The 24978-nt window shown below is 49.0% G+C and overlaps 2 protein-coding genes across 2 annotated transcripts in view; both read left to right on the top strand.

The window, feature by feature from the left end:
* The window catches only part of NEMP1 (nuclear envelope integral membrane protein 1), a 36352-nt gene extending 34952 nt beyond the window's left edge, over positions 1-1400 (top strand). Inside the window, exon 10 of the mRNA XM_055247745.2 lies at positions 1285-1400. The gene's annotated coding sequence lies outside the window, so the exon portion shown is untranslated. The remainder of the gene's footprint in view (positions 1-1284) is intronic.
* On the top strand, positions 1285-23237 carry MYO1A (myosin IA). The gene is made up of 28 exons (XM_055247742.2): positions 1285-1505; positions 3057-3190; positions 3296-3411; positions 3679-3773; positions 3993-4097; positions 4293-4339; positions 4474-4537; positions 4742-4840; positions 7167-7270; positions 7372-7519; positions 8016-8134; positions 8216-8302; positions 10227-10292; positions 10436-10540; positions 12451-12513; positions 12716-12916; positions 13087-13313; positions 13656-13856; positions 14084-14177; positions 14640-14789; positions 14891-14959; positions 15350-15424; positions 20573-20707; positions 21436-21542; positions 21880-22012; positions 22165-22317; positions 22493-22620; positions 22873-23237. Exons 2-28 carry the CDS (start codon positions 3077-3079, stop codon positions 22997-22999), a joined length of 3132 nt encoding a protein of 1043 aa, XP_055103717.1. The 5' UTR covers positions 1285-1505; positions 3057-3076; the 3' UTR covers positions 23000-23237.
* The last annotated feature ends 1741 nt before the right edge of the window (positions 23238-24978 follow it).

Below are 24978 nucleotides of genomic sequence, written 5' to 3' on the forward strand. Positions count from 1 at the left end.
CATGGATATTGCTCCACCTATATATAGCATTATGTTTTGATGTCACTTCCACTCAGCTTTCTCTCTTTTCCTTGCCCCCCTCCACCTTCAAATATATGTAGTAGATCAATAAATTATGTAAAGGCAGGTTGATAATAGAACTGCTGATGGGCCAGGCTTATGCAGAGTGCTTCTGTGAGAGCAATAGAGTTTGGACCTTGCACCAAGCAGCCATAGCTGAGAGTTGGAGAATCAAGTCTCTCTTCAGTTAAGTGTCTATAATTACCTGTAATTACCTAATTTGTTCTTTGTGCATGCCTGGGAGAGAGGATGGTAGGCAGAGGGGGCTTGCTGTTTTTAGGAATTTTCCTGACTGGATGAAGGGGTACTTCTTATCTATCAGATGGAGCTATTACAGCAGCTCAGGGTCTTACTCAGTGTCCTAGTGCTGAAGAATTAAAATTAGAACTTGGGCTCCAACTTATGGCAAACTTAGGGAGCTGCATTCTGTTCCTGGTTCTGCCATGCACTAGCATGGAACTGTGGGCACATTGTGTAACCTCTCTGATTCTGGTGTTTGTCCCTAGTTTTCCATTTTAATGGAGTATCTGTATTGCCCTCCTCAGGGTGGTGCTATTCAGTGAGGCATTGCAGGGGGGAGTTCAGTGAAACTGGGACATCTATACACATGTGAGGTATTATTACTAATCACTTTAATCTTTAGGTCTCTATGATAGGGTCTGATTCATGGGGGAAGGGAAGTGGAGAAGAATTTGGGGATTTTGTCTGCTTACCTCTCCAAGTAATCTCATTAACATCCCCTGACTCCCGATAAGATAGGAAGAGTAGGTATGAGGGAGGTACTGTTTTTTGCTAGGAAGACACTCTTTGTAAAGACGTGTCTCGCCATGTTGCCTAGGCTGGTCTCGAACTCCTGGGCTCAAGTGATCCTCCCGCCTTGGCCTCCCAAAGCGCTGGGAGTATAGGCATGAGCAGCCGCACTTGGTCCTACCTGTCCTTGACAAAATTCCTGACTTCTCTTTGGGAAATATTTTCCTTGGCTATAAATTCCATTCTTTCAGCTTTCATTTCCAAATTTGGGAGACAATGGAGCAAGAACCCTCCTTTAGTTAAGCCTCTCAGCTAATGCCAGCCAGATACCCTTTCCTACCTAGAGAGAGCTTGAGTGTCTCCCTCTGGGGCTTCAGGCCTGTGAAGGGTTAAGTGAGCCACACCCTCAGCAGGAACAGTCTGGACTTTGTGCTAATCAGCCATCTCCGGCCTCTCCTGGTTTGACTGGCACAGGGAGCCTGGGCTGGAAGAGGCAGCAAAAGGGAAAATCAGAAGAGTGGACACTGGCAAGAGGAGGGCAGCGTTTTTCCCAGCTTCCCTGCACCATGGACAGCTCCCATTAAGCCACCTCTCCATCCTGGGGCCGGAACTCCTGTGCCCCATTCCTGTCAAACTGAGATTTCATCCACCATTCTCCAAAGAACAGTGAAGTTATACCCTAGTTCCAGTGTTGGGTGAGTCCTGCCTTGACCTGTCACTGCTTCTCTTTAACACCTTGGGGCGCCCCATCTGGGGCCTGTTGCCTTTTTCCCTTCCCTACCCTCAACCAGTCACATTCCCACTCCCTTCAAATCCAAATCCAAAGAAGATGACTGCTCCCAACCCACCTTCTGCTTCTCAACCTTCCCTGCCAAGTTAGTTAAAAGACTTAGTTTTTTGTAGAATCTAGAAAATACAAAAATAGTATCTATTTCATGGGGATATTGTAAGCACTAAATGAATTAGTGTATGTACAGTGCTTAGAGCCCTGTCCAGTTCATGGTAAATGCTGCCTGATTCCTAGAGACTGCTATTATTGATATTCTTATTGCTTCCTCAGTTGTGTCCTTCTGATAAGTGACAAGTGCTCTCTTTTCCTAGAGCTTGGGAAAAGCCAAGTGAAGGGAGAAGGAAGCCTGTGCCCCTTCTTGCCCAACTTCCAATCCTCCTTCCTCCCCTCCCCAACCCGGGTTCAGAGATGCAATAGCATAGGAGGATGTGTCTCTTTCATTCCTGTTCGGGAGTGGCATTGACCATTGTACTAATAATTCTGTCCTGTGCCTGGCCACTCTGCCTACTCGGTCTCACAGGAAAGACTGAGGAGGGCCGGGTTTCCTCCTTAGGGAACACCTGCCCATGTGCCTACTGCATGGGGGCCAAGCCCCACCACCCTCCCTGTAGTTCCAACTCTGCTCCTCCTTTTTCACTCCCCTAAGAAGCTAGGTGTGTCCCTCTGGGGCAAAGTCCATGCCAGAAGTTTACAGGAGTGGGTGTAAAAGCTGGAGATGGAAAAATAGAGACAGACATGTAGCACATCCAGAGGTCCTGACAACTGCCTGTTTGTTGGGGAAGCAAACTCCACTTTCATTTTCTTTGGGAAATTCCAGTCTCTTATGGAGGAACTCCTGCCTCTATCCTCTATAATTCTGCCTTGTCCAGTTCCCATTTTAAAAATGAAGCTCACTGTAGCAATGACAGGGAAGGAGAGACCTTTGGAAGAACTTCTGAAATGGGTATGGGTAGGTTGAGTGTCTTTAATAGGGGCTGTGAGAGGTAAGGGGTTGAGAAGAAGCACTGGGGGGAGATGGGGAGTCTTTACCCTGGCCAGGACCCATTGTAGAAGAGAGAGGGCTTTCTGTACCTGGCGGCAGCACAAGTCTTTGCTTACACTTTCCTCCTCAGCCCTCTCTCCTTCAGTCACAACTCTGCTTCCCCAGTTGTAGCCCACTGGGTGCCTGCCTTCCCCTGGTAGTCAGAGGCAGGTGTTCCTGTCCCACCCCTGCCCCACCCCCACCAACTGTAACCCAGGCAGCAGAGGATCCCCCCCCCCCCACCTCCTGCTGAGAGTTTCAGCCTCCCTAGTTAGCTTGGGCTGGTCCAGAGGCCTCTCCTAGGTTGGGGGCTCTCTTTAGGGCCAGGGTAGGAAAAGAGGAAGGCTCTTTTGGTCCTTCTGCCATCCTCCTCTCAAACAGTTACTGGCCCCTAAAGCTGAGTGGACATCAGCAAACTGCGCCCCTTATCCCCAGGATCAGTGGCCCCTCTGGACATGCCTCTCCTGGAAGGTTCTGTGGGGGTGGAGGATCTTGTCCTCCTGGAACCCTTGGTGGAGGAATCACTGCTCAAGAATCTTCAGCTTCGCTATGAAAACAAGGAGATTTATGTGAGTGTCATATGGGTGCCTCTGGCTGTGGATATGTGGCTGGAGAGGTCACAGGCTCCCACCTCACCCTCAAGCTCATTTCCTTCACCTTTTTCCTGGCTCCAGACCTACATTGGGAATGTGGTGATCTCGGTGAATCCCTATCAACAGCTTCCCATCTATGGGCCAGAGTTCATTGCCAAATATCAAGACTATACTTTCTATGAGCTGAAGCCCCATATGTGAGTAGGGGGACCAAGGGAAGGCTGAGAGGGCCCCAGCTTCTTGACACTGAGTCATCCTAATTTCCTTTGTCCCTTCCCCTGAAGGGGCTTCTCCAGCTGCCCCTTCCTTCCCTGACCTTCTGGAGGCCCCTTCCAAGGCCTGTCACATCTTGCCCAGTCTGCTCCAAGTAGAGAGAGTGGATGAACCTGGGTGCTGGAGATTGAATGAAAGATGGTGTCTTGAACTGGTTCCACAATAGTCATTGCCCACTTCCTCCCCACAAGCTACGCATTGGCAAATGTGGCGTACCAGTCACTGAGGGACAGGGACCGAGACCAGTGTATCCTCATCACAGGCGAGAGTGGATCAGGGAAGACTGGTGAGGCCCCTGGCTGGGGGAGCACATGGAGTCACCTCTGGAACTGTCTCCTTGTCTCTTTGCAAGCCAGACTTAGACCTGACCCTCCACCCCACAGAACTTCCTTGCCACTTTTTCTTACTCCAAGGGGTGGTGAGGCACCGGGGTGAAGGAAGTTAAGGAGGTGGGGGGATGGGCTAGTCCTGGGTGGGGACCCACGAGAGTGTTTCTCCTGCACAGAGGCCAGCAAGCTGGTGATGTCTTACGTCGCTGCTGTCTGTGGGAAAGGAGAACAGGTGAACTCTGTGAAGGAGCAGCTGCTGCAGTCTAACCCAGTGCTGGAGGGTGAGAATTCTGCTCTCTGCTCTCTTCACCCTCCATCTAACCCCCAGAATCACTGAGCCGTAGACCCTCTTCCCCAGTGCTGCAAAATCACCTCTCTTGTTCAGCCCAAAAAAATCTGAGATTGTCATGAGGACTGGAAGCCCTTCCTCCTTTCCCTTCTCTAGAGTTTCACTTCTCCCCTCCTCGTCTCTGTAGCTTTTGGCAATGCCAAGACCATTCGCAACAACAATTCCTCCCGATTTGTGAGTAAATGTCTCCCCACCTGGGAGGAGAGGATGTGGGGGCTTGAGAGGGAGGAATGTGGCACAGACCCCTCCCAGGCAGAGTGGTGAGAAGAGGAAGAAGCTAAGTCTCTCTCTCTGGTCTCTCTCTGAAGGGAAAATACATGGATATTGAATTTGACTTCAAGGGATCCCCCCTCGGTGGTGTCATCACAAACTGTACGTGTCTCCCCAGTTCCACTCACCTGTCTTCCACCTGCCTCCCATGGCCCTTTCTGCTAATCTGTTCCTGTAGAAAGGCAGAATGTTAGATGTCAAGGAGACTTCCCAACCACTAGGAATGCCGGCGATGGGGGCAGAGTTAGAGGGAAGCTACTGCATCTCCCAGGCCCTCAGGATGTTATTTTTCTAATTCTCTGCCAGATCTGCTTGAGAAATCCCGAGTAGTGAAGCAGCTCAAAGGAGAAAGAAACTTCCACATCTTCTATCAGCTGCTGGCTGGAGCAGATGCACAGCTGCTGAGTATGTGCCTGCATGGGGAAAGTGTCCTCATGAGTGACACATGGCAAAGTCCCCAACCTCCATTCAGTCCCAGAACCCCTGTTCCCTCTGGGCCCCTACAGCCCTCTTCCCTTGAGCCTCCCAGATTTTCCTTGCTGCATTTCCCATTCTGAGCCTCACCCACTCATTGTTGGGAACAAATTCCTTTACCCCTGTGTTCTCTTCCTTTTCTGGGGTTTTATTGCCAGGGATATGCCTTCTTGCCTCTTCACTGTTCTCGTTCCTCTTTCCTGCCTGGGTTCTGCTTTCCCTGAGCTGGCTTCAAATATAAAACACTTATATCCATCTACTTTCCTTCCTACCTTCATCTTAAGGGAATTTAATTAAAGCAGGGAAGCAGGCAGAATGTTGTAAGTGTTCAGGAACTTTCAGTGAACTCTAGTTGAAGCTGTCCTGGGTCTACATCTGCCTTACCTAGGACCCTGTTCCTGATTTTCTTTTCATTCATTCATTCATTCATTCAACATCTCTTGAACACCTATGATCAAATATTATGCCAGCCTCTAGGGATACAGAGTTGAGTAAGACATGACCCTGTCCTCGAAGAACTTATAGTCTTCTAGGGATAACAGGTGTGTGAGCAGATCCATTGTAATATGGTGTGATCAGGGCCATCAGGCCTGTGCAGCTGGCTATAAGAGCAGAAGACCTAGAGCCCCTTGGCTTGGCCTGGGGAAGGGTCGATCACAGCCTGGATGCTGGACTGGCCTGAAGTGGCTCTGGGTGGGCATCACTGGAGTGTCTGGTGGACTTTAAGCCCTACTGGAGTTTGCCTCCCAATCTCCCCTCTGGCTGTGAGCACCGTGGGTGTCTGGCCCCCAAGAATGTCTCTTTGGTTTCTGGTGATTCTACGCTAGATCTGTGCTATCTCCTTTTCCACTCTTGGATATCTCTATGATCTTCGGGAACCCCTGCAGATCTCATGCTCTTTCCTGGCTTAATAGTTTTGGTTATGTTCAACTTGTCTGCATCATGGGCATTAGTGTCTTGTTCTGGTTGGTCTGTCATCTACTGGTTTAAATCAACTCTAGATGAGGTCTCCCAGGTATCATCATCCCCAGACTTTCTGACTCATTCTCCCTCCAGATACCCCTCATTAGCAGGCTCTTGTTTCAAAATTTGTGTGCCGAGGGAGCTGCCATTAGACTATAGTTTGAGGGATACTCCTGATTCTCAGATCATTTGCATACCAGATAATTGACATCCCTCAAACTCCATGATTCACCGAATCTCTCCCATCCTAGGGAAACAGCTTTGATCATTCACTTGATTCATTTATTAAAAAGAGAAAATTTCCTGCATGCCAGAAAGGCACACAGAATATGGAGATGAAAAACACAGTCCCAACACACAAGTTGCTCATTTGTGGGAGAGACAGAAAAAAACAAAACCTAGCCCATATGATATGGGCTGGGATATAGATTCACCAGTGGAGAATGCAAGAGAGCCATTTGGCTCAGGCCCTCAGCATCAAAGAAAACTTTTCAGAAGAGGTGTCAGGGTCGGGGAACATGCTACCTGCCATTTTATTGGTGTTTGGTGTTCAAACAGTGAATGAGCAACCTAGGCCAAGAGTTGAGGCTGGGGGCAGGCAGGAGATATGCGTTTACCTTTCTCCCCTTATCTTCACCCTCCAGAGGCACCTGCATAGGATGGAAGGGTTGCTTGTTTATTTTTATTGTTTAGAACCCTGAGGGTAGGGAGAAGAGTAAAATGAGGATTTTGTTTCATAAAAGTTGGGGGAAAACCCAATCAATATGAGCATCAAAACCCTAAACACTACTTAAAAGTGTACTTAAAAATTTAGTCTGTTAGGCCAAGTGACTCATGCCTGTAATCCCAGCACTTTGAGAGGCCGAGGCGGGTGGATTGCTTGAGTGCAGGAGTTGAGACCAGCTTGGCCAACATGGAGAAACCCCATCTCTACTAAAAATACCAAAATTAGCCAGGCGTGGTGGCACGCACCCACAGTCCCAGCTACACAGGAGGCTGAGGCATGAGAATCACTTGAACCTGGGAGGTGGAGCTTGCAGTGAGCTGAGATCGCACCACTGCCCTCCAGCCTGTGTGACAGAGTGAGACCCTGTCTCAACAACAACAAAAATTAGTCTATCATCACAGGAATTAATGATCCCAAAACAAAGGAGGCAGGGGAAGAACCCAAAACAAAAATGACTCCTTTGAATAAATGAATGAATCCATTAGGGCAAGAGCTGTGAGGTGTCAAGGCTGGAGGGCTCCAGAGAGCCTGGGTACTAACCCTCTTCCCCAACACTGGCCCTCCCAGAGGCCCTGAAGCTTGAGCGGGATACAACTGGCTATGCCTATCTGAATCGTGAAGTATCCAGAGTGGATGGCATGGACGACGCCTCCAGCTTCAGGGCTGTACAGGTGGGTGCCCAGGGTGAGGCAGGCTTGGGCCCTTAGGTCATCCTCTATTCGCATTGGACTGGCACCAACAGTTCAGCTTTTGATTTCTGCTTCTGCCTAAGAGTGCAATGGCAGTGATTGGGTTCTCAGAGGAGGAGATTCGACAAGTGCTAGAGGTGACATCCATGGTGCTAAAGCTGGGGAACGTGTTGGTGGCTGATGAGTTCCAGGCCAATGGGATACCAGCAAGTGGCATCCATGATGGGAGAGGTCTGCATCCCAGCCTGCTGGAGCCCCTACCCAGACCCTGAATCTCCTACTGCAAGTCATGTCCTTCTACCATCTCTAGCATAATTGATCTCACCCTGATGCAGTCCCACTCAGCCCACTCCTGAATTCTCCCCTACACAGACTCACTGAGAACTCCTGATGAAGCATATTAGAATGAGCTTTTAAATTTGATATATCTAGGTCTGGAAATTCTCTGAGTCTGAGTTGATTATTCTGCAGAATGGGGATAATCACACCTAATTCAGGAGATTCTCATATTAAAGTAGATGATACATGCAAAATGCCCAGATCCCCTTTCTCCTGTCCCCCACCTCCCTGAGATTCCTCCAGGGCCATGTTCTGGGTTGGCTGCAATGACTTCTCCAGTGAGACCCCAGGACACCAGTGTCTCAGGCAATTTCACTTATCAGATTGCACTCCCTCCCCTGAGAGAAAGCTGCCTCTAAGGACATGATGTACTTTCTTATTACCCCAGGTGTTCGGGAGATTGGGGAGATGGTGGGCTTGAATTCAGAAGAACTAGAGAGAGCTTTGTGCTCGAGGACCATGGAAACAGCCAAGGAAAAGGTGGTCACTGCACTGAATGTTATGCAGGTAAGGGGCTCACTGGAGTGGAGGAGGCTGTTTTGACCCTGTTCTGTGATGCCACCCTAACCAGCTGGGCCTCACCCACAGGCTCAGTATGCTCGGGATGCCCTGGCTAAGAACATCTACAGCCGCCTCTTCGACTGGATAGTGAATCGAATCAATGACAGCATCAAGGCAAGTGGTCGCTCTCTTTTCTCCATGCTCTCTTGTCTGCCTCACCTTCCTGCCCTGTCACCAGCCCTATACCTTGGTTTCTGAGATGAGCAGAGTAGGGAGGATGATGGGGAGGGTACAGTTCCTTCCAACAGTGTGTTGTCATGGAAACATCGCTGGCTTTTGAGTTAGACAATCTGGATCTATCATCTACTTACTTAATTGAAAGTCATGTGGACTTTCAATTAAGTAAAAAGACATGTGGACTTTCAATTTCACAAAGGTTCTGGGCCTCAGTGTCCTGATTTGGAAATGCCCACTAAGAAACGCTAATGGCCAGGCGCAGTGGCTCACGCTTGTAATCCCAGCACTTTGAGAGGCCGAGGCGGGCAGATCATGAGGTCAGGAGATCAAGACCATGGTGAAACCCCGTCTCTACTAAAAATACAAAAAAATTAGCCGGGCGTGGTGGCGGGCGCCTGTAGTCCCAGCTACTCGGAGAGGCTGAGGCAGGAGAATGGTGTGAACCCAGGAGGCGGAGCTTGCAGTGAGCTGAGATTGCGCCACTGCACTCCAGCCTAGGCGACAGAGTGAGACTCCGTCTCAAAAAAAAAAAAAAAAAAAAAAAGAAACACTAATGTGCTGGGTGTGGTGGCCCATGCCTGTAATCCCAGGACTTTGGGAGGCCGAGGTGGGAGGATTGCTTGAGCTCAGTAGTTCAAGACCAGTCTGGGCAATATAGTGAGACCCAAACTCTATATTTTATGAAAAAAAAGTTAAATAAAAAACTATTTAAGAAACACTAATGCATTCCTACCTGCTTCACAGGGTTTAATGAGGATCAGATAAATTATGTAAATAGTTACCATATGTTACCACAATTCCCACGCCTAGGTATATACCCAAGAGAACTGAAATTAGATGTCCTCACTAAAATTTGTACACAAATGTTCATAGAAGCCTTATTTGTAATAGCCAAAAAGTAGAAACAGCCCAAATGTCCATCAGCTGATGAAGAGATAAACAAAATGTGGTATATCTGTACAAAAGAATGTTATTTGTCCATAAAAAGAATGAAGTACTGATACATGCTTCAAGATTGATGAGCCTTGAAAACATTATGCTGAGTGAAAGAAGCTAGTCACAAAAGACCACATTTTGTTTGATTCCATTCATATGAAATGTCCAGAATAGGCAAATTCATAGAGATGTGAAGTAGATCAATGACTGCTAAGGGCTGGGGGAAGAGGGGTATGGGGAGTGACTAATAATGGGTATAGGATTTCTTTCGTGGGGTGATGAAAATGTTCTGAAATTAGGTAGTGGTGATGGTTGTACAACCTTTTGAATATAATAAAAAGCCACTGAATTGTACATGGTATGTGAATTATATTCAGTAAAGCTGTTATTAACAAACTATCCACATGGAAGTGCCATCTATTTAGAAGCTATTACTGAAAGGTAGTAGAATAAGAAGAAATTTGAGTCTAGGCTTGGTAAGTACCTATCCTTCTGAAATTTGACTTTTTCATCTGTAAAATGGGAACAATAATACCTTATAAGGTTATGATAAATAAAGACGTGGAATCTTTTGTAAAATGCTCTACAAATATAAGAGATGGTTATTGTCCTGAGAGGTCTTATTGTCTTTCTACCTGGTACCATCGGAGCACCATCCTGGAATCTATCTGTATCTTCCTTTTCCTCCTTTCCTCCCTCTTTGCTTCTTCTCTAGTGTGTGGAGGAGGGAGAGTAAAATCACAACAATTCCTTTCCAGTTTGGCAAAGCTCTTGCTAGTTCTGTTTGCCCCCTACTCCAACCCCATCCGCTCCAGAAGGAGCTGGCCTGGTGTGCAGACCTGGGGTTGCAAAGGGGTCTCCAAACCCCTTTACTGAGGACAGTAAAGGGGGCCTGTCCTCAGATTTATCTTTCTCTCCTCTTCAGGTGGGCATCGGGGAAAAAAAGAAGGTAATGGGAGTCCTTGATATCTACGGTTTTGAGATATTAGAGGTGAGAGTGCCTCACCTCAGCACCCTGCTCGCCTAGGATTAGAGGTGGACAGGCTCACAGGGGGGATGTGAGGGAGGGGAGGTAGGACTGAGAGGGAGAAACAGTCTTGGAGTGAGCTCTCTAACCTGTGCTCCCTCTCTCAGGATAATAGCTTTGAGCAATTTGTGATCAACTACTGCAATGAGAAGCTGCAGCAGGTGTTCATAGAGATGACCCTGAAAGAAGAGCAAGAGGAATATAAGAGAGAAGTAAACCAAGTCTTTTCTACTTCCCCCTCTTAAACAACTTCTAGGCATATGCCAGAGCTTCCTTTCTCCTTGATCACAATTTCCTCTACATCGTCCCCAGATGGGAACACAGAGGACAAAATGTTTCCCTTGCATAGTAGATCATTCCAGCATTACCAAGTAGCCCTAATCCTCTGCTCTCCATTCTTCATTTCCCTGGCCTCCCGGGGTGCATGTGTGGAAAGTCCTGACAAGAGGGAAGTGACAGCTGTGCTTGGCCTATGGCAGACTGTGAGCCAAATATAAAAAGGACATTTCTCCTGGGCTTAGCCCAACCACATCTCTTTCTGTGCCCTTCTCTAACATCTCAGAGTCCTTGGTCTCCCCCGGGCCCTAGCTACGGTTGCTGTCCTTTCTTGTAACACCATGATCCCAGACTTCCTCACCAGAAGTACCCCATGGCTCTAATTTCTATGGCTAGGTGTTAGAAAAGCTCTCTGATTGAGCTCATTACCTTCAAAGTGTGAATGGCTGAGAGTCTCACTCATCAAAACCCTCCCAGGGATGTTCCCTTGTGAGCTCTCAGGAATAGGTTGTAACAGAATTTCAGGCAATGTGGTCACAATGTGTGAAAAAGTTTTTTTAGTTGTTTTGTATGTTTTAACTTTAACAATTTAAATGATCAAATACATAATACATTCCCATGCTTCAAAGTTCAAAAAGCTTAGAAAGTATATAAAGAAAGTTTCCCTCCTACTTCTGCCCCTAGCCTCCTAGTTCTCCTCCTCACCCAAAGGCAACCAACATGGGCCTCCTTCCAGAAGTCTCTTACGCATATGCAAACAAATTTGTAAATATATTTCCCCACAAAATCTATACAAATGGCAGTAAATACACTCTGTTCTGTACCTTGTTGTCATCACGTAACGAGATCTTTCCATATCAGTATGTAAGGATGCTTTTTTATAGCAACACAGTATTTTAAGAATGTCATAATTCCTTTAACTGGTTGGGGAAGGTATTTGGGGGATGAAGTGGGAGGCAACTTAATTTAATTCTGTTTTCTCTAAAGACCTGTGATAGAGGGAGGAACGAAAGACCTATGCTTCCCAGCCATACCTGAGAATGTCCCAGCCTGCAGCGTCTGACCCTTGGGTGGGATCAGGAGCTATCCTGTCTGTAGGCCTGATGCCCAGCAAGTCCCCAAAGTGGAGAATGATTATCTTTGGGTCTTCTGCTTTTGTACCATTCTTGCTTTTCAAAACATTATATAGTCTCAAAGTCTCATGTAGATAAAGTGGTTCCTAAAGGGTGGTCCTGGACCAGCAGCATCAAAATCACCTGGAAACATGTTGGAAATGCAGATTCCAGGCCCACATCCCAGACCTGTTGAATCAGAAACTTGGGGAGTGGGACCCATAAATCTGTATTTTAACAGCCCTCCAGGTGATTGTGCTGCACACTCAAGTTTGAGAATCACTGATGTAGATCTTTGAAGATATATCAAATTAGCCTTGTTGTTTGATGATAAACTCTCACGTGCTGTGGTTTTATAGAGCACAGAGTAGTGTGGCCGCTGTTCCACATACACATGGATCCTTCCCCACTCCCACACGGAAAATCTCTATCCTAATCTTCACTCAACATGTTACACTTCCGTCTCCACCCTACACCACCTACGGGGATCTCTGCATTGTCCCACCCTCTCTCACAGCTGCTCCAGTTCCTTCCGTGTGTCTGTCTACCCACCCCACAAATTCTCCACCAACCTTGGAGGGATGGGGACATAAATAGAAATCATACCAAGGACCCCTCTGAACTATGGGGATTTCTGATGTCCTTTGTTGGGTGGGTGAAAGGCTGGATCTGGTGAGGTCTCTGGAGGCTTGTCTTGGACGTGTTCCCTGTGATTTGTTGTCTCCCCTGACCAGGGCATACCATGGACAAAGGTGGACTACTTTGATAATGGCATCATTTGTAAGCTCATTGAGCATGTGAGTTGTCATTCTCTTATCTGTGGGACTTCCCCTTCCAGACTGCCTGAACATCCTTCCCCTATCTCTCTCCCTGATTCCCCACTTGGTGGGGACAGTAAAGAGGGCAGAAGATAAGAGCAGAGAAAGGGGGCAGCAATGAGAAAGTGGACATCTTGGAGGACCAGATTTAGGTTGGGCTTCTTTTGTTCCCCCGGCCCAGAATCAGCGAGGTATCCTGGCCATGTTGGATGAGGAGTGCCTGCGGCCTGGGGTGGTCAGTGACTCCACTTTCCTAGCAAAGCTGAACCAGCTCTTCTCCAAGCATGGCAACTACGAGAGCAAAGTCACCCAGAATGCCCAGCGTCAGTATGACCACACCATGGGCCTCAGCTGCTTCCGCATCTGCCACTATGCGGGCAAGGTGAAATGGCAGGGCTGGAGGGCAGAGATTAGGGCCCAGGCCCAGGCTGAAGCCAATGGGGGAGGAACCCGGGGAAGGTGAGAGTCTGGAATACTTCACAATGAGACTGGGAGGGCCAAGTGCTGGGACAAGGTTGTGGGGTCTCCAAACCGATAGCTGCTCCTTTACAGGTGACATACAACGTGACCAGCTTTATTGACAAGAATAATGACCTACTCTTCCGAGACCTGTCGCAGGCCATGTGGAAGGCCCAGCACCCCCTCCTTCGGTCCTTGTTTCCTGAGGGCAATCCTAAGCAGGCGTCTCTCAAACGCCCCCCGACTGCTGGGGCCCAGTTCAGGAGTTCTGTGGCCATCCTCATGAAGAACCTGTATTCCAAGAACCCCAACTACATCAGGTGACATGGTGGCATGCAGGGGAACATGCTACATATGTGATGGCACGTGCGGGGTCCACGTGCTGTAGAACATGTCCATGTGGGGGTGCTTCTGGAATAAGGATATCAGAGGTCCTTTCCTCACAGAAAACAGTCAGATAAGGAGCTGAGAATTCCACAGGGGGAGAGCATCAGATTCAGTAGGGAATACATAGAAGTGAGTGAAACTGGGGAGGCCAGTGTGTCTACTTTCTTTGAAACTTTTCAGTGAAGTGGACCGTGTGCAGCATAGGGGAATATGATGGGTTACACTGGCAATGGTGTCAGCTCCTGAAGCCTGTGCCTTACCCCACCTCCTACCAGGTGCATAAAGCCCAATGAGCATCAGCAGCGAGGTCAGTTCTCTTCAGACCTGGTGGCAACCCAGGCTCGGTACCTGGGACTGCTGGAGAATGTGCGGGTGCGACGGGCAGGCTATGCCCACCGCCAGGGTTACGGGCCCTTCCTGGAAAGGTACCGATTGCTGAGCCGGAGCACCTGGCCTCACTGGAATGGGGGAGACCGGTAAGACCCCATGAGGAGACTGGGCATCAGGAAAGGGCAGTGCAGGAAACATCTCTGGGGGAAGAGACCTGGAGGTGCAGTGCACATCTGCTGAAGCTGGGTGAATGGATACTTTGAGGAATGAATTGAGTGATCACTTCTTGGAGGCTGAAAGGATTAGGGGAAAGGTGGAAGAGGACTCTCTCCTGAGATACCCCTCTGCAGCTTTCTGTCATCTGCTTCCATAGGGAAGGTGTCGAAAAGGTCCTGGGGGAGCTGAGCATGTCCTCGGGGGAGCTGGCCTTTGGCAAGACAAAGATCTTCATTAGAAGCCCCAAGACTGTGAGTTAGAGAGTGCACTTGCATTTGGTGAGGGTAGAAGGTGGAAGAGTGAGAGCCCACCTGAGAAAGGCTGGAAGGGGAGGGAGCACGTATAACCTGGAATGGATCACTATCCAGTGGATGGGAAGCTTCCTGTCTGCAGGAACCGTATCCCTGGGAATTGAACTCTTGGGTTCCTACACTGCCCTGAGCCTGCGGAGCTCAGTGCTGCATGGCTCTAAGTGCCTTTGCCTGAGGCAGAGCCCTTGAGGGTTGGGTTGATCAACATCTAGCTTACGGCCTGCTACAAAGTTAGAGTTAGGTAGATACTTGTTTACTGAATGAATAAATGAGTGAACTAAGAAGACAAAGGAATGATCAAATAAGACCTGGTTGGGAAGCCTCAGTACTGTGAGGTGTAGGAGAGGACAGCACTGTTCCCTTGAGCCAGTCTCTCTGTCACACCCTTCTACCTCTCCACAGCTTTTCTACCTTGAAGAACAGAGGCGCCTGAGACTCCAGCAGCTGGCCACACTCATACAGAAGATTTACCGAGGCTGGCGCTGCCGCACCCACTACCAGCTGATGCGAAAGAGTCAGATCCTCATCTCCTCTTGGTTTCGGGGAAACATGGTACGGTCATCCCCAGAGTCCCACTCTGTTCACTCTAATAGGGAGGATGGAAGGTGGCTCAGGAGGTGCCATTTTTCTAACAACTCCTATGTTTTCTACAGCAAAAGAAATGCTATGGGAAGATAAAGGCATCCGTGTTATTGATCCAGGCTTTTGTGAGAGGGTGGAAGGTAATGGAGACTGGAAGAGAGATTTCCTCACGTTGTTCCTCCTGGATTGTGCCACCTGCTGGCAAGAGCAGCAGAGAGCTAGTCCTGCCTGCACCCAGGCCGTACCTCTGTGTATCAGGCCGTCCATGTGTGGGTGGGTGTCTGGGAGTGAGAGGCCCGTAGGGGAGACCTGTATAGGTGTCTGGGTGAGTAGATGCCTAACTTGGCAGCAGAACTTTGCCTTCTGCTCTAAGTGTCCTCACTGCCAACTTGTCTGACTTTACTTCCTCCTTCCAGCTACAGTCTCAGCTCTTTATCTTACTCAAGTCTTTGTGTGGTTGAAAAATAGTACAACCTCTTCTAGAATCTGCCTATCTTCACTTTGGCTCCTTTCTTGTACTTTTCTTCCAGGCCCGAAAGAATTATCGCAAATATTTCCGGTCAGAGGCTGCCCTCACCTTGGCAGATTTCATCTACAAGAGCATGGTAAGTGGTAGGGGTTAGGGTGGATGTTAAGGATGGAGCAGGGAGGCACAGGTTTGGGAGAGGGGTTTGAGAAGAGGCAACCGAAAGCTTTCCCCCAAGAGTTTCCTCAGTCTGCATGTACTTAAGTCCTCGGAGAAGAGGGCAGCTACCTGCAGGGACCAGGCCCCGGTGCCTTGGACTCAGGGGCAGAATCAGATAGCATTTTGGCTTGAGTGGACACTCCAGGCAACCTTGTGGCAGGAAGGGGTCTCAGCACATCCACCATCTGGTCTGTGGTCAAATAGCCTTGTGAAGAGCCTGGGGCTGGATGTTTAACAACTGTTGAAGAGGCTAAGCCTCCTTGAAGAGTAGAGTGATCCACACATTAACTAGCCCAACCTCCCGAGATCCATTTTAGGGTTGGGGTGAGAGTAGGCGAATTGTATCTTCCTTCTACTTCCTCTGAAACTATTGTCAGCAAGTCAGAAAGTAAATCTCGGGAAGGACCTATCCTAATTCTGGAGGATGTGGGTCAGGCTGGGTGGGAAGACCCACCTGGAAGGCCTACACATTCAAACTTACAGGCAGTTCCCAGGGGGAGAAAAACAGGGACAGAGAAGAGTAACTTCTGGAGACATCAGTCAGATAGCAATAGTGCTCCTGAGAAGTGTCAGGGAGGAAACCAGGGAGGGAGAAGCACTTCCAATGAAACCTTGGGAAAGGCCAGAGAGCCTTTCCCAAGGAGGAAGAGCAAGATCCCACAGAGCAAGAGGGATCTTGGACAGAGGCTGGAGCAGATTGTAACTGACGTCCGCTGATTGGGTTTTTGACCATAGTTAGGACCCTGACTGTGCTCATTCAGACATAAGACACGTTTGCTTGCAGCCCCTCTTTGTTGTTTGAGAGTCTGGATCCCTCAGCTCAAGAGAGGAATGGGGGCTCTGAAGCTCTGGGCCTCTTTTTTGCCTTCCTGAGCCTTCATTTGCTCGTCCTCTTCCCCTTCCCAGGGAAGTTCCATCTTCCAGGTCTCTTCAGTTGCCTGATCACCTCTTGTGCTGGTGCCAGAGTGTCTGCCTTCCCACCGTACATGCTTCTTGCTACACACCTGAGACTTGTAATCTGATTTTGCTGCTATCTCCTGACTGCCCTTCTTCTTCCTTTTCTTTCATCTGTATATCGTCAGGCAGCTACTAATTGTCAACCCAGAAGCTGCTGGGTTTAGACCAGGGTCTCAATAAATCACACCCCCACAGAAGCCTGCGGGCACTGGGCACTGATTCCCCCAGTGTTTCTGACTATTCCAGTTTGCCACTGCCTTGACTGTAACTAATGCTAGTATCCATTATCATTTGTTTTATTTTTATTTATTCATTTATTTACTTTTTGAGACAGAGTTTCACTCTTGTCGCCCAGGCTGGAGTACAATGGCGTGATCTCGGCTCACTGCAACCTCCGCCTCCCAGGTTCAAGCGATTATCCTGCCTCAGCCTCCTGAGCTGGGATTATAGGCATGCGCCACCGTGCCCAGCTAATTTTTGTATTTTTAGTAGAGACAGAGTTTCACCATGTTGGCCACGCTGGTCTTGAACTCCTGACCTCAAGTGACCCGCCCATCTTGACCTCCCAAAGTGCTAGGATTACAGGTGTGAGCCACTGCGCCCAGCCTATTTCTTTATTGAGATGGAATCTTGCTCTGTCGCCCAGGCTGGAATGCAGTAAGCATGATCTCAGCTCACTGCAACCTCCATCTCCCAGGCTCAAGCCATCCTTCAGCCTCAGCCTCCCCAGTAGCTGAGACCACAGGCACATGCCATCATGCCTGGCTAATTTTTTATATTTTTGGTAAAGATGTGGTTTCACCATGTTTCCCAGGCTGGTCTCAAACTCCTGAGCTCAAGTGATTCACTCGCCTTGGCCTCCCAAAGTGCTAGGATTACAGGTGTGAGCCACTGCACCCGGCCTTACCCATTATCTTTTGAACATCTACTATGCTTTAAGCTCTTTACATGCATTAATTCTAATACTTTCAATAACCCTGTGAGGTAGGCTCTTTTCTTTCTCCCATTTTATAGTTAAAAAGCCAAGGCTCAGAGAGGTTAAATAACTTGCCGGGTGTTCCACAGCTGTAAGTGGTAAAGCTGGGTTACAAACTATTTGACTCTAGAGCTTTTAACCACTGCCTAAGACTGCCCCTCATCGATAGAGGCTCAGGCAACCCATGGCCCTAGGCAGACCTGGGGGCAGGAGGGCTGCATAGGAAAGGGCAGAACTTTCTAGATCTAGAAAAAACAATAAAAAGAAGAAAGCCTTCAGAGGCCTCACATTAATTGGAACAAAGGGGATTATGACAGATGTTTAGGCATGTTTGTTGAATTATTAATAAATAAAATCAGACTAGGGACTGGGGACTCCAGTCTTGGAGGCCTTCCCAGGCCCAGATCCCAAACCCACGAAACCCACCAGACCTGTAGTGGAAGCTACAATGAGCTTGGATAGTTCCTGCAGTTAACAGCAATATACTGTGTATTCTGCCTCTTTCTATTTTAATTTTTTAACCTGATATCTTAGTAAAACATTTTCATAAAAATTCCAGACATTTGGAAGTGCCAAAAATCAAGTCATTTTTTATATCTTCAGTAATTCTGTGCCATAAACAAACAGGTTGCTAGGTACTCTATGGGATGTAAAACCTTGGCCAGGCAAGGTGACTCACTCCTGTAAGCCTAGCACTTTGGGAGGCTGAGGCGGGAATATTGCTTGAGCCCAGGAATTTGTGATCAGTCTGGGCAACATAGTGAGACCTAGACTCTACATAAAAAATTTAAAAATTAGGTGGATGTGGTGGCTTGTACCTGTAGTCCCAGCTACTTGGAAGGCTGAGGTGGGAGGATCGCTTGAGCCCGGGCGGGCAAGGCTGCAGTGAGCTGTGATGGTGGCACTGCACTCCAGCCTGGGCGACAGAGCAAAACCCTGTCTCTAAAAAAGAGGCAAAAACAAAAACTTAAGAATCCTTGTTCTAGGTTGGGGGAGACTAAAGAGTCAGTTGCCATGGATGAAGCTTGACTGGATCCTGGAAAAGGAAAAATAAAACAAAGCTTCAAAGGACATGTTTAGAAGTTTATAAAGGACATGTAGAGAAATCTGAGAGTGGATTGCTGCTGGATGAGTGATGTTGATTTTCTTAGGTGTGGTGATGGAGTTATGATCGTGTAAGAGAATGTTCCAGTTCTTGGGAGAGGCATGCTGACGTTTTAGGGTAAAATGTCATGATATCTATAACCTACTTTAGGATGGTAGGGTAGCAAGGATTTGTGTAAATGTGTATATGCATGTATTTATATGCACACATATGTGTGTGTGTTAGAGCACACAGATAGTGCAAGGTGTTAACATTATCAGTTGGTGCATTTAGATGAGGAACATACAGTACACAGATGTTAATTGTATCTTTTTTCAACTTTTCTATAAGTTAAAAAAACTCAAAATAATAAGCTATATTGAATTTTTAAAACATCATATTATGCCATTCTTCTGTATAAGTTCTCCAATGGTGTTCCATTTCACTCCTTACCACAGCCTACAAGGCCCATCATGATCTGCCCTGACCTACTCTCTGATCCTGCTCAAGTGATTCCGGCCACCCTTTTTTTTTTTTTTTTTAGACAGAATCTTGCTCTATCACCCAGGCTGGAGTGCAGTGGTGTGATCTTGGCTCACTGCAACCTCCGCCTCCCGGGTTCAAGCGATTCTCCTGTCTCAGCCTCTAGAGTAGCTGGGATTACAGGCATGCGCCACCATGCCTGGCTAATTTTTGCTCACCCTGGCTTTTTAATGTCTTTGGAATATGCTGCCACTCATTCCTGCCTCAGGGTCTACTTCTTTGCATCACAGCAGATGCCATTATCTGACATCACACTATATATTTATTTGCTTGTGTAGTTGGTACCCTTCTCCACCCTACAGTAGAATGTAAGTCCAGTGAAAATGAAGACTTTGTTCACTGTTATGTCCCAATACCTAGAACAGTGCCAGGCACTAAGTAGACACTCAATAAATGTTGACTAGTGAAAAAAAATGTGAGACCTGGGATCCTGCCTTATAAGGACTCAGTGTCTAGAAAAGGGAGCTGTTTTCCATGCAAATAACTATAGTACAAAGACAAGTGTAGGCAAATTGCTATGGGGCTTCAAAGAAAGGAGAGGCAATCTGGGGCTTGGGGAATCAGGGAGGGCTTTGAGCTGATCTCCCAGGTTGGCAGAGTTGAGTCAAGAGAGCATCGAGAGCTAAAGCACACAGTGATCATGCATGGACTGGGTACGGGCATGGGAAAGAGTCCTGTCCGGGTGGTGTGCCCAGAGAATGCAGGGGTCCTGCGACATGAGGCTGGGCTCTAAGTGTCAGGGAGGAAACCCAGGAGAGAAAAGCACTTCCAGTGAAACCTTGGGAAAGGCCAGAGAGAAGGAGGAAGAGCATGGGATCTTGGACAGAGGCTGGAGCAAATTGTAACTGACCTCCGCTGATTGGATTTTTGACCGTGGTTAGGACCCTGACTATTGCTCATTCAGACATGAGACACATTTGCTTACAGCCCCTCTTTGTTGTTCGAGGGTCTGGATCCCTCAGCTTAAGAGAGGAATGGGGGCTCTGAAGCTCTGGGCCTCTTCATTGTCTCCCTGAATTCATTTGTTCTTTCTCCTTTGCTCCTTTATTTGCTCCTTCTTCCTTTGAATGGAGGCTGACATGTTTGGACTTGACTGATTTGAGAGGACGGGAAATTTGGTACCTAGTCAACAGCCGACACAGACAGTGGCTGCCACCTGTAGGCAATTGTGAACAGAAGGAATAGAAAGCTACAGGAGCAAAACTTTGAGACCAGCTTTCATATTGGTTCCTCTTACCTCACTGCCCTGGGTAGCAGGTCTCTGGTTGGAACTAATCCTTCTCTCCCTCCAGTCTCCTATTCATGCTCTTACCTCCTGGCCTCAAGCCTGCACCTCATGCTGAAAAAGATCCAGGAGGTGACTCCCTTCCATCTCTTCAGCTCCACCCCTTGCTTCTCACTGTGGGTTAACTTCCTCCTTTGAAGTGGCAGGATCTGGGTGCCAGTTTGCCTGTCAGGAAGTGTTTCTTCTCATCACTCCACTCCCAATCCCCCTTCTCCCAAACTAGGTACAGAAATACCTACTGGGGCTGAAGAACAATTTGCCATCCACAAACGTCTTGGACAAGACATGGCCAGCCGCCCCCTACAAGTGCCTCAGCACAGCAAATCAGGAGCTGCGGCAGCTCTTCTACCAGTGGAAGGCAAGTGGAGCCCAGGCACCTCTCCTCTCATTTCGTCTTTTTTTTCCCTCCCCCTGATTTTCCTCTTTTGCCTCCCTCTTCTATTTTTTTCCCATTAAAAAAATTGTGATAAAATACACATAACATACCATCTACCATTTTAACGGTGTTTAAGTGTATAGTTCAGTGGCATGAGCGACATTCATGTTGTTCTGCAGCCATCACTGCCATCCATCTCCATATGCGTTTTTCATCACCCCAAACTGAAACTCTGTACCCATTAAGCAATAACCCCCTATTCTCCCATTCCCCTAGCCCCTGATATCTTATAATCTACTTTCTGTTTCTATGAATTTCACTTTTCCAAGTGCCTCATATAAGTGGGAATCTCATAATATTTGTCCTTTTGTGTCTGGCTTATTTCACTTAGCATAAAGTAATTTGTTCTTTTATTCAGGAAATGCTTATTGAACACCTGTCTGGGGCTAAGCCTTGCCCTGAGAGCTGAGCATAGAGCCCTCCTGGTGCTTTTATTTGATGGTGTCCATTCCCTCTCCCAGCCTCCCTCAGTTCTCGCACTCCTCCTTAATGGTCCTCCAGCCCCGGCCTCTCCCTGAGGTGTCTAGTGCCTGTCCCTTTTCCTCAATCTCTCTCCTCTCCTAGTGTCTTCCAGTCAATGTTTCTCACCTCCCTCCCCAGCCCTGCCCTCCCACTCTATGATTTTAGCTCCTGTCCCTCCTTCCTCACAGTGCAAGATGTTCCGTGATCAGCTGTCCCCAAAGCAGGTAGAGATCCTGAGGGAAAAGCTCTGTGCCAGTGAACTGTTCAAGGGCAAGAAGGCTTCATATCCCCAGAGGTGAGCACCTCCCAGACCCTGCACAGCCAGTTCCATCAAGCAGCAGTTCTCAAACTTGACCGTGCCTTAGAATCACCTGGCAGGATTGTCACCCCCAGGTGCTGTGTCCCTCCTCAGAGTCTCTGATCCAGCAGGTCTTGGGGTTGGGACCAAAATTTGCCTTTTTAACAACTCCCCAAGTGGTGCTGATGTCTTGGTCCTGGACTGTGCTCTGTGGACACTGACAGAGGATACGTGGATGTGGGGGAAGGGCCTGGGAGGACTAGGATGGGAACTCTGGGGGTGGGGAAGAGGCCTGTGGGCCTTGTCCCGCTGCACACCTCCCGTGTGTTCTCAGTGTCCCCATTCCATTCTGTGGTGACTACATTGGGCTGCAAGGGAACCCCAAGCTGCAGAAGCTGAAAGGCGGGGAGGAAGGGCCTGTTCTGATGGCAGAGGCCGTGAAGAAGGTCAATCGTGGCAATGGCAAGGTAAGGGCCTGCAGGCTGAACTCCGCCCGCAGCTAGTGCAGAGCTGTGGGCTGGCATCTGGAGAGCGGATGGCAGGCTGTGTTTGCGCCCTGCCAGGTGGAGTGGGGGCAATTAATCCTGTCTTTCCTCACCCTTTCCTGTTCCGTCCCTAGACTTCTTCTCGGATTCTCCTCCTGACCAAGGGCCATGTGATTCTCACAGACACCAAGAAGTCCCAGGCCAAAATTGTCATTGGGCTAGACAATGTGGCTGGGGTGTCAGTCACCAGCCTCAAGGATGGGCTCTTTAGCTTGCATCTGAGTGAGGTATCAGAGCTGGGTGGGGAAGGCCTTGGACTGGAGAAGGTGGTATGCATCCCAGGGCTGGGGCAGGCTGGAGGTGATGGGGACCAGACCTTTCGCTCTGGGCCTTTGATGTCCCTCAGATGCTCCTAAAGAGAAAAAATGAATCCCTTTCCTGCTATTTTTCCCTCTTCCTAAGATGTCATCAGTGGGCTCCAAGGGGGACTTCCTGCTGGTCAGCGAGCATGTGATTGAACTGCTGACCAAAATGTACCGGGCTGTGCTGGATGCCACGCAGAGGCAGCTTGCAGTCACCGTGACTGAGAAGTGAGGCCATGAACTGGGGGTGAGGGGCGGCTTAGGGAAGACGGCCAGGCTGATGGTCATTGTGACCGGGATCAGAAAGTGAAACATGTAGGGCAGTGCAGGCCGGGGCTTGGAGGTGTTTCTCAGGCCCCCACCCAGGTTCTCTGGGGCCTCAAGTCCTCTGACTCGCATGATGGGGGGGGCCATCATGAAAATGTGGGAGTCAGGGTGAGGGGATGGGCACTAGACTTAGTTTTTCTGTTCCCTCTCCAGGTTCTCAGTGAGGTTCAAGGAGAACAGTGTGGCTGTCAAGGTCATCCAGGGCCCTGCAGGTGGTGACAACAGCAAGCTACGCTGCAAGAAGAAGGGGAGTCATTGCCTGGAGGTGACTGTGCAGTGAGGAGGGGGCACCATGCAGAAACGGCAGTTGCTTCCTCCTGAACCAGCACTAACCCCCCTCTGCCCTCCTGTGTGGGAGGATCTCTAACCCCTCTGATCGTGGGGCATGGCTTGGGGATTAAACTACCCTTGAAGAGGACCCTTGTCCCAAACCCTTCCTGTTCTCTCCTCCAAAAGTAGCTTCCTCCAACCCTCAGCCTCTCTGCTCAGTAATAAAACATGTCGCTTGGAAAGGTTCAGTCAGGGTGGGTGGGTCCCTGTTCCCCCTATCTTTTCACCCAGGTGTACTTAGACCCCTGCCCCCATGCCCTTTTTCCTCCTCAAGCTCCTTGGAACCAGCTAGTGAGGTAATAAGAAAGGAAAAGAAGAGAAATTGTCTCCGGGCTCCTTGACCGGCTGAGCTCTGGGGGGGTGTTTAGAGAGACTGTGGTGGGTGGAGGGGCTGCGGGGGGAGTTAAGGATGGGGCTCAGGTCGCAGGTGGCCAGTGGACTGATTCATTAAGTGTGTCCCTGGAGGGAAGAAGTGAGCATCCCTGTGTTGGCAGAAACTGGGGTCCTTTGGCGATTTAGCCTGAAAAGCGGCCCAAGGCTGGAGGGCTTATGTATGCTGGGATGCTGGGGAATGCAGGGTCTCCTGTACGTGGGAACGCCATCACCCCCTCTACTCCCACACACAGCACAGGGCTGCATCACACCAGCCTCCCCGACACCCCCTTCCTTCTCACACACCCGAGATGCCAAACTGCTGCCAACAGTTATCTTGCTCGTCTCTGTCCCACAGCTGGGGCCTGCAGCAGGTGGCACTTCACTGGGAGGCTCCCTCATCAAGACCCTCCCATCCCTGTGACCTGGCCCTTTCGTCTCCTCTTCCTTTATTTTTCCTGCGTCATCGTCATGATCTTTTTCTCACCCTCCCGACTATCTCACACCATCTCATTGTCCCTGTTTCTGTGGGCTCTGACTAATATCAATATGTAATATTTTGTAAAATGCTTTAAATATTTTCCTACTCCCCCTCATATCTATTTTCTCATAGATTCTGTCTTGTCTCAGCCTCTCACCATCCTGGCCTCTACCTTTGGGGAACAAGCTGCTCATATATTCACAGTAAAATTTAGAGCTGTGGTCTGTGAGAGCTTAGCAGGGGCTGCCTTTGTTTCGTCTCTGGCTGTCTTTTCCTCCTGTCAAGATCTCTACCTTGCCTACCTCTTCCCGCTTCCTTCCCTGAACTCACTGTGCCTTGAGGCTGGGGTCTCCCTCCACCTGACTTCCATCTGCAGCCAGCTCACGGCCTGGCTATCATGCTGGCGAGCGAGAACTGATTAACTTCTCTTCCTGCCTGCAGATTAATCTGCTCTCTGAGCACAAGCCACGTGCTTCTGGCACACCCTGCATTGAGCTGAGATAGAACTTGGGGAATCATCTGTTTTCAGGCGGGTGGGGGGCTAGAGCCTGCCTTGTTTGGGAGGAGGGTGGCTCTGTTCAGAATAGGGGTAGCTCGGGCTCTGGCCAGCCTTCTCCCACCCCCAACAGCTCCCCCCATCCTTGACTTCTCAGAATCAGGCCGAGAAGAGCCTATCTGGCCGAGAGGGGGGTGGTGACCTGTGCCTCATCGCCCCCGCTCTCCATCTCATCTCCTGCTCCCAGGGCCCAAATTGTCGTCACTTTCCCAGTGAAGTGTCTGGTCATTTTCAGAAGCAATTTCAGGAGAACATGCAGCTGCTGCTCCCTATCCTGCATTTCCCTTCACAGGGCTGAAGGCACTGTCAGCTCCCTGGGCTGGGGGTGGTAGGAGAGGGGAAGGGCTAGGGCCCTCACCCCTGTCCTCACTGTGCCCGTTATGTAGATGGACTGGAGTTCAAGGAAGGGCAGGCGCTCCCCCTGTCCTTTATTCTTGTGTCTCTCTCTTCCTCCTCTGCTTTCCTGTCTCTGCCTCTCTTTTCTGGAGCCTAGGAGTGTGTGTTTTCATCCCCTGAAACC

The sequence above is a fragment of the Symphalangus syndactylus genome, chromosome 17 (genome assembly GCF_028878055.3).
Source record: "Symphalangus syndactylus isolate Jambi chromosome 17, NHGRI_mSymSyn1-v2.1_pri, whole genome shotgun sequence".
Taxonomy (NCBI): Eukaryota; Metazoa; Chordata; class Mammalia; order Primates; family Hylobatidae; genus Symphalangus; species Symphalangus syndactylus.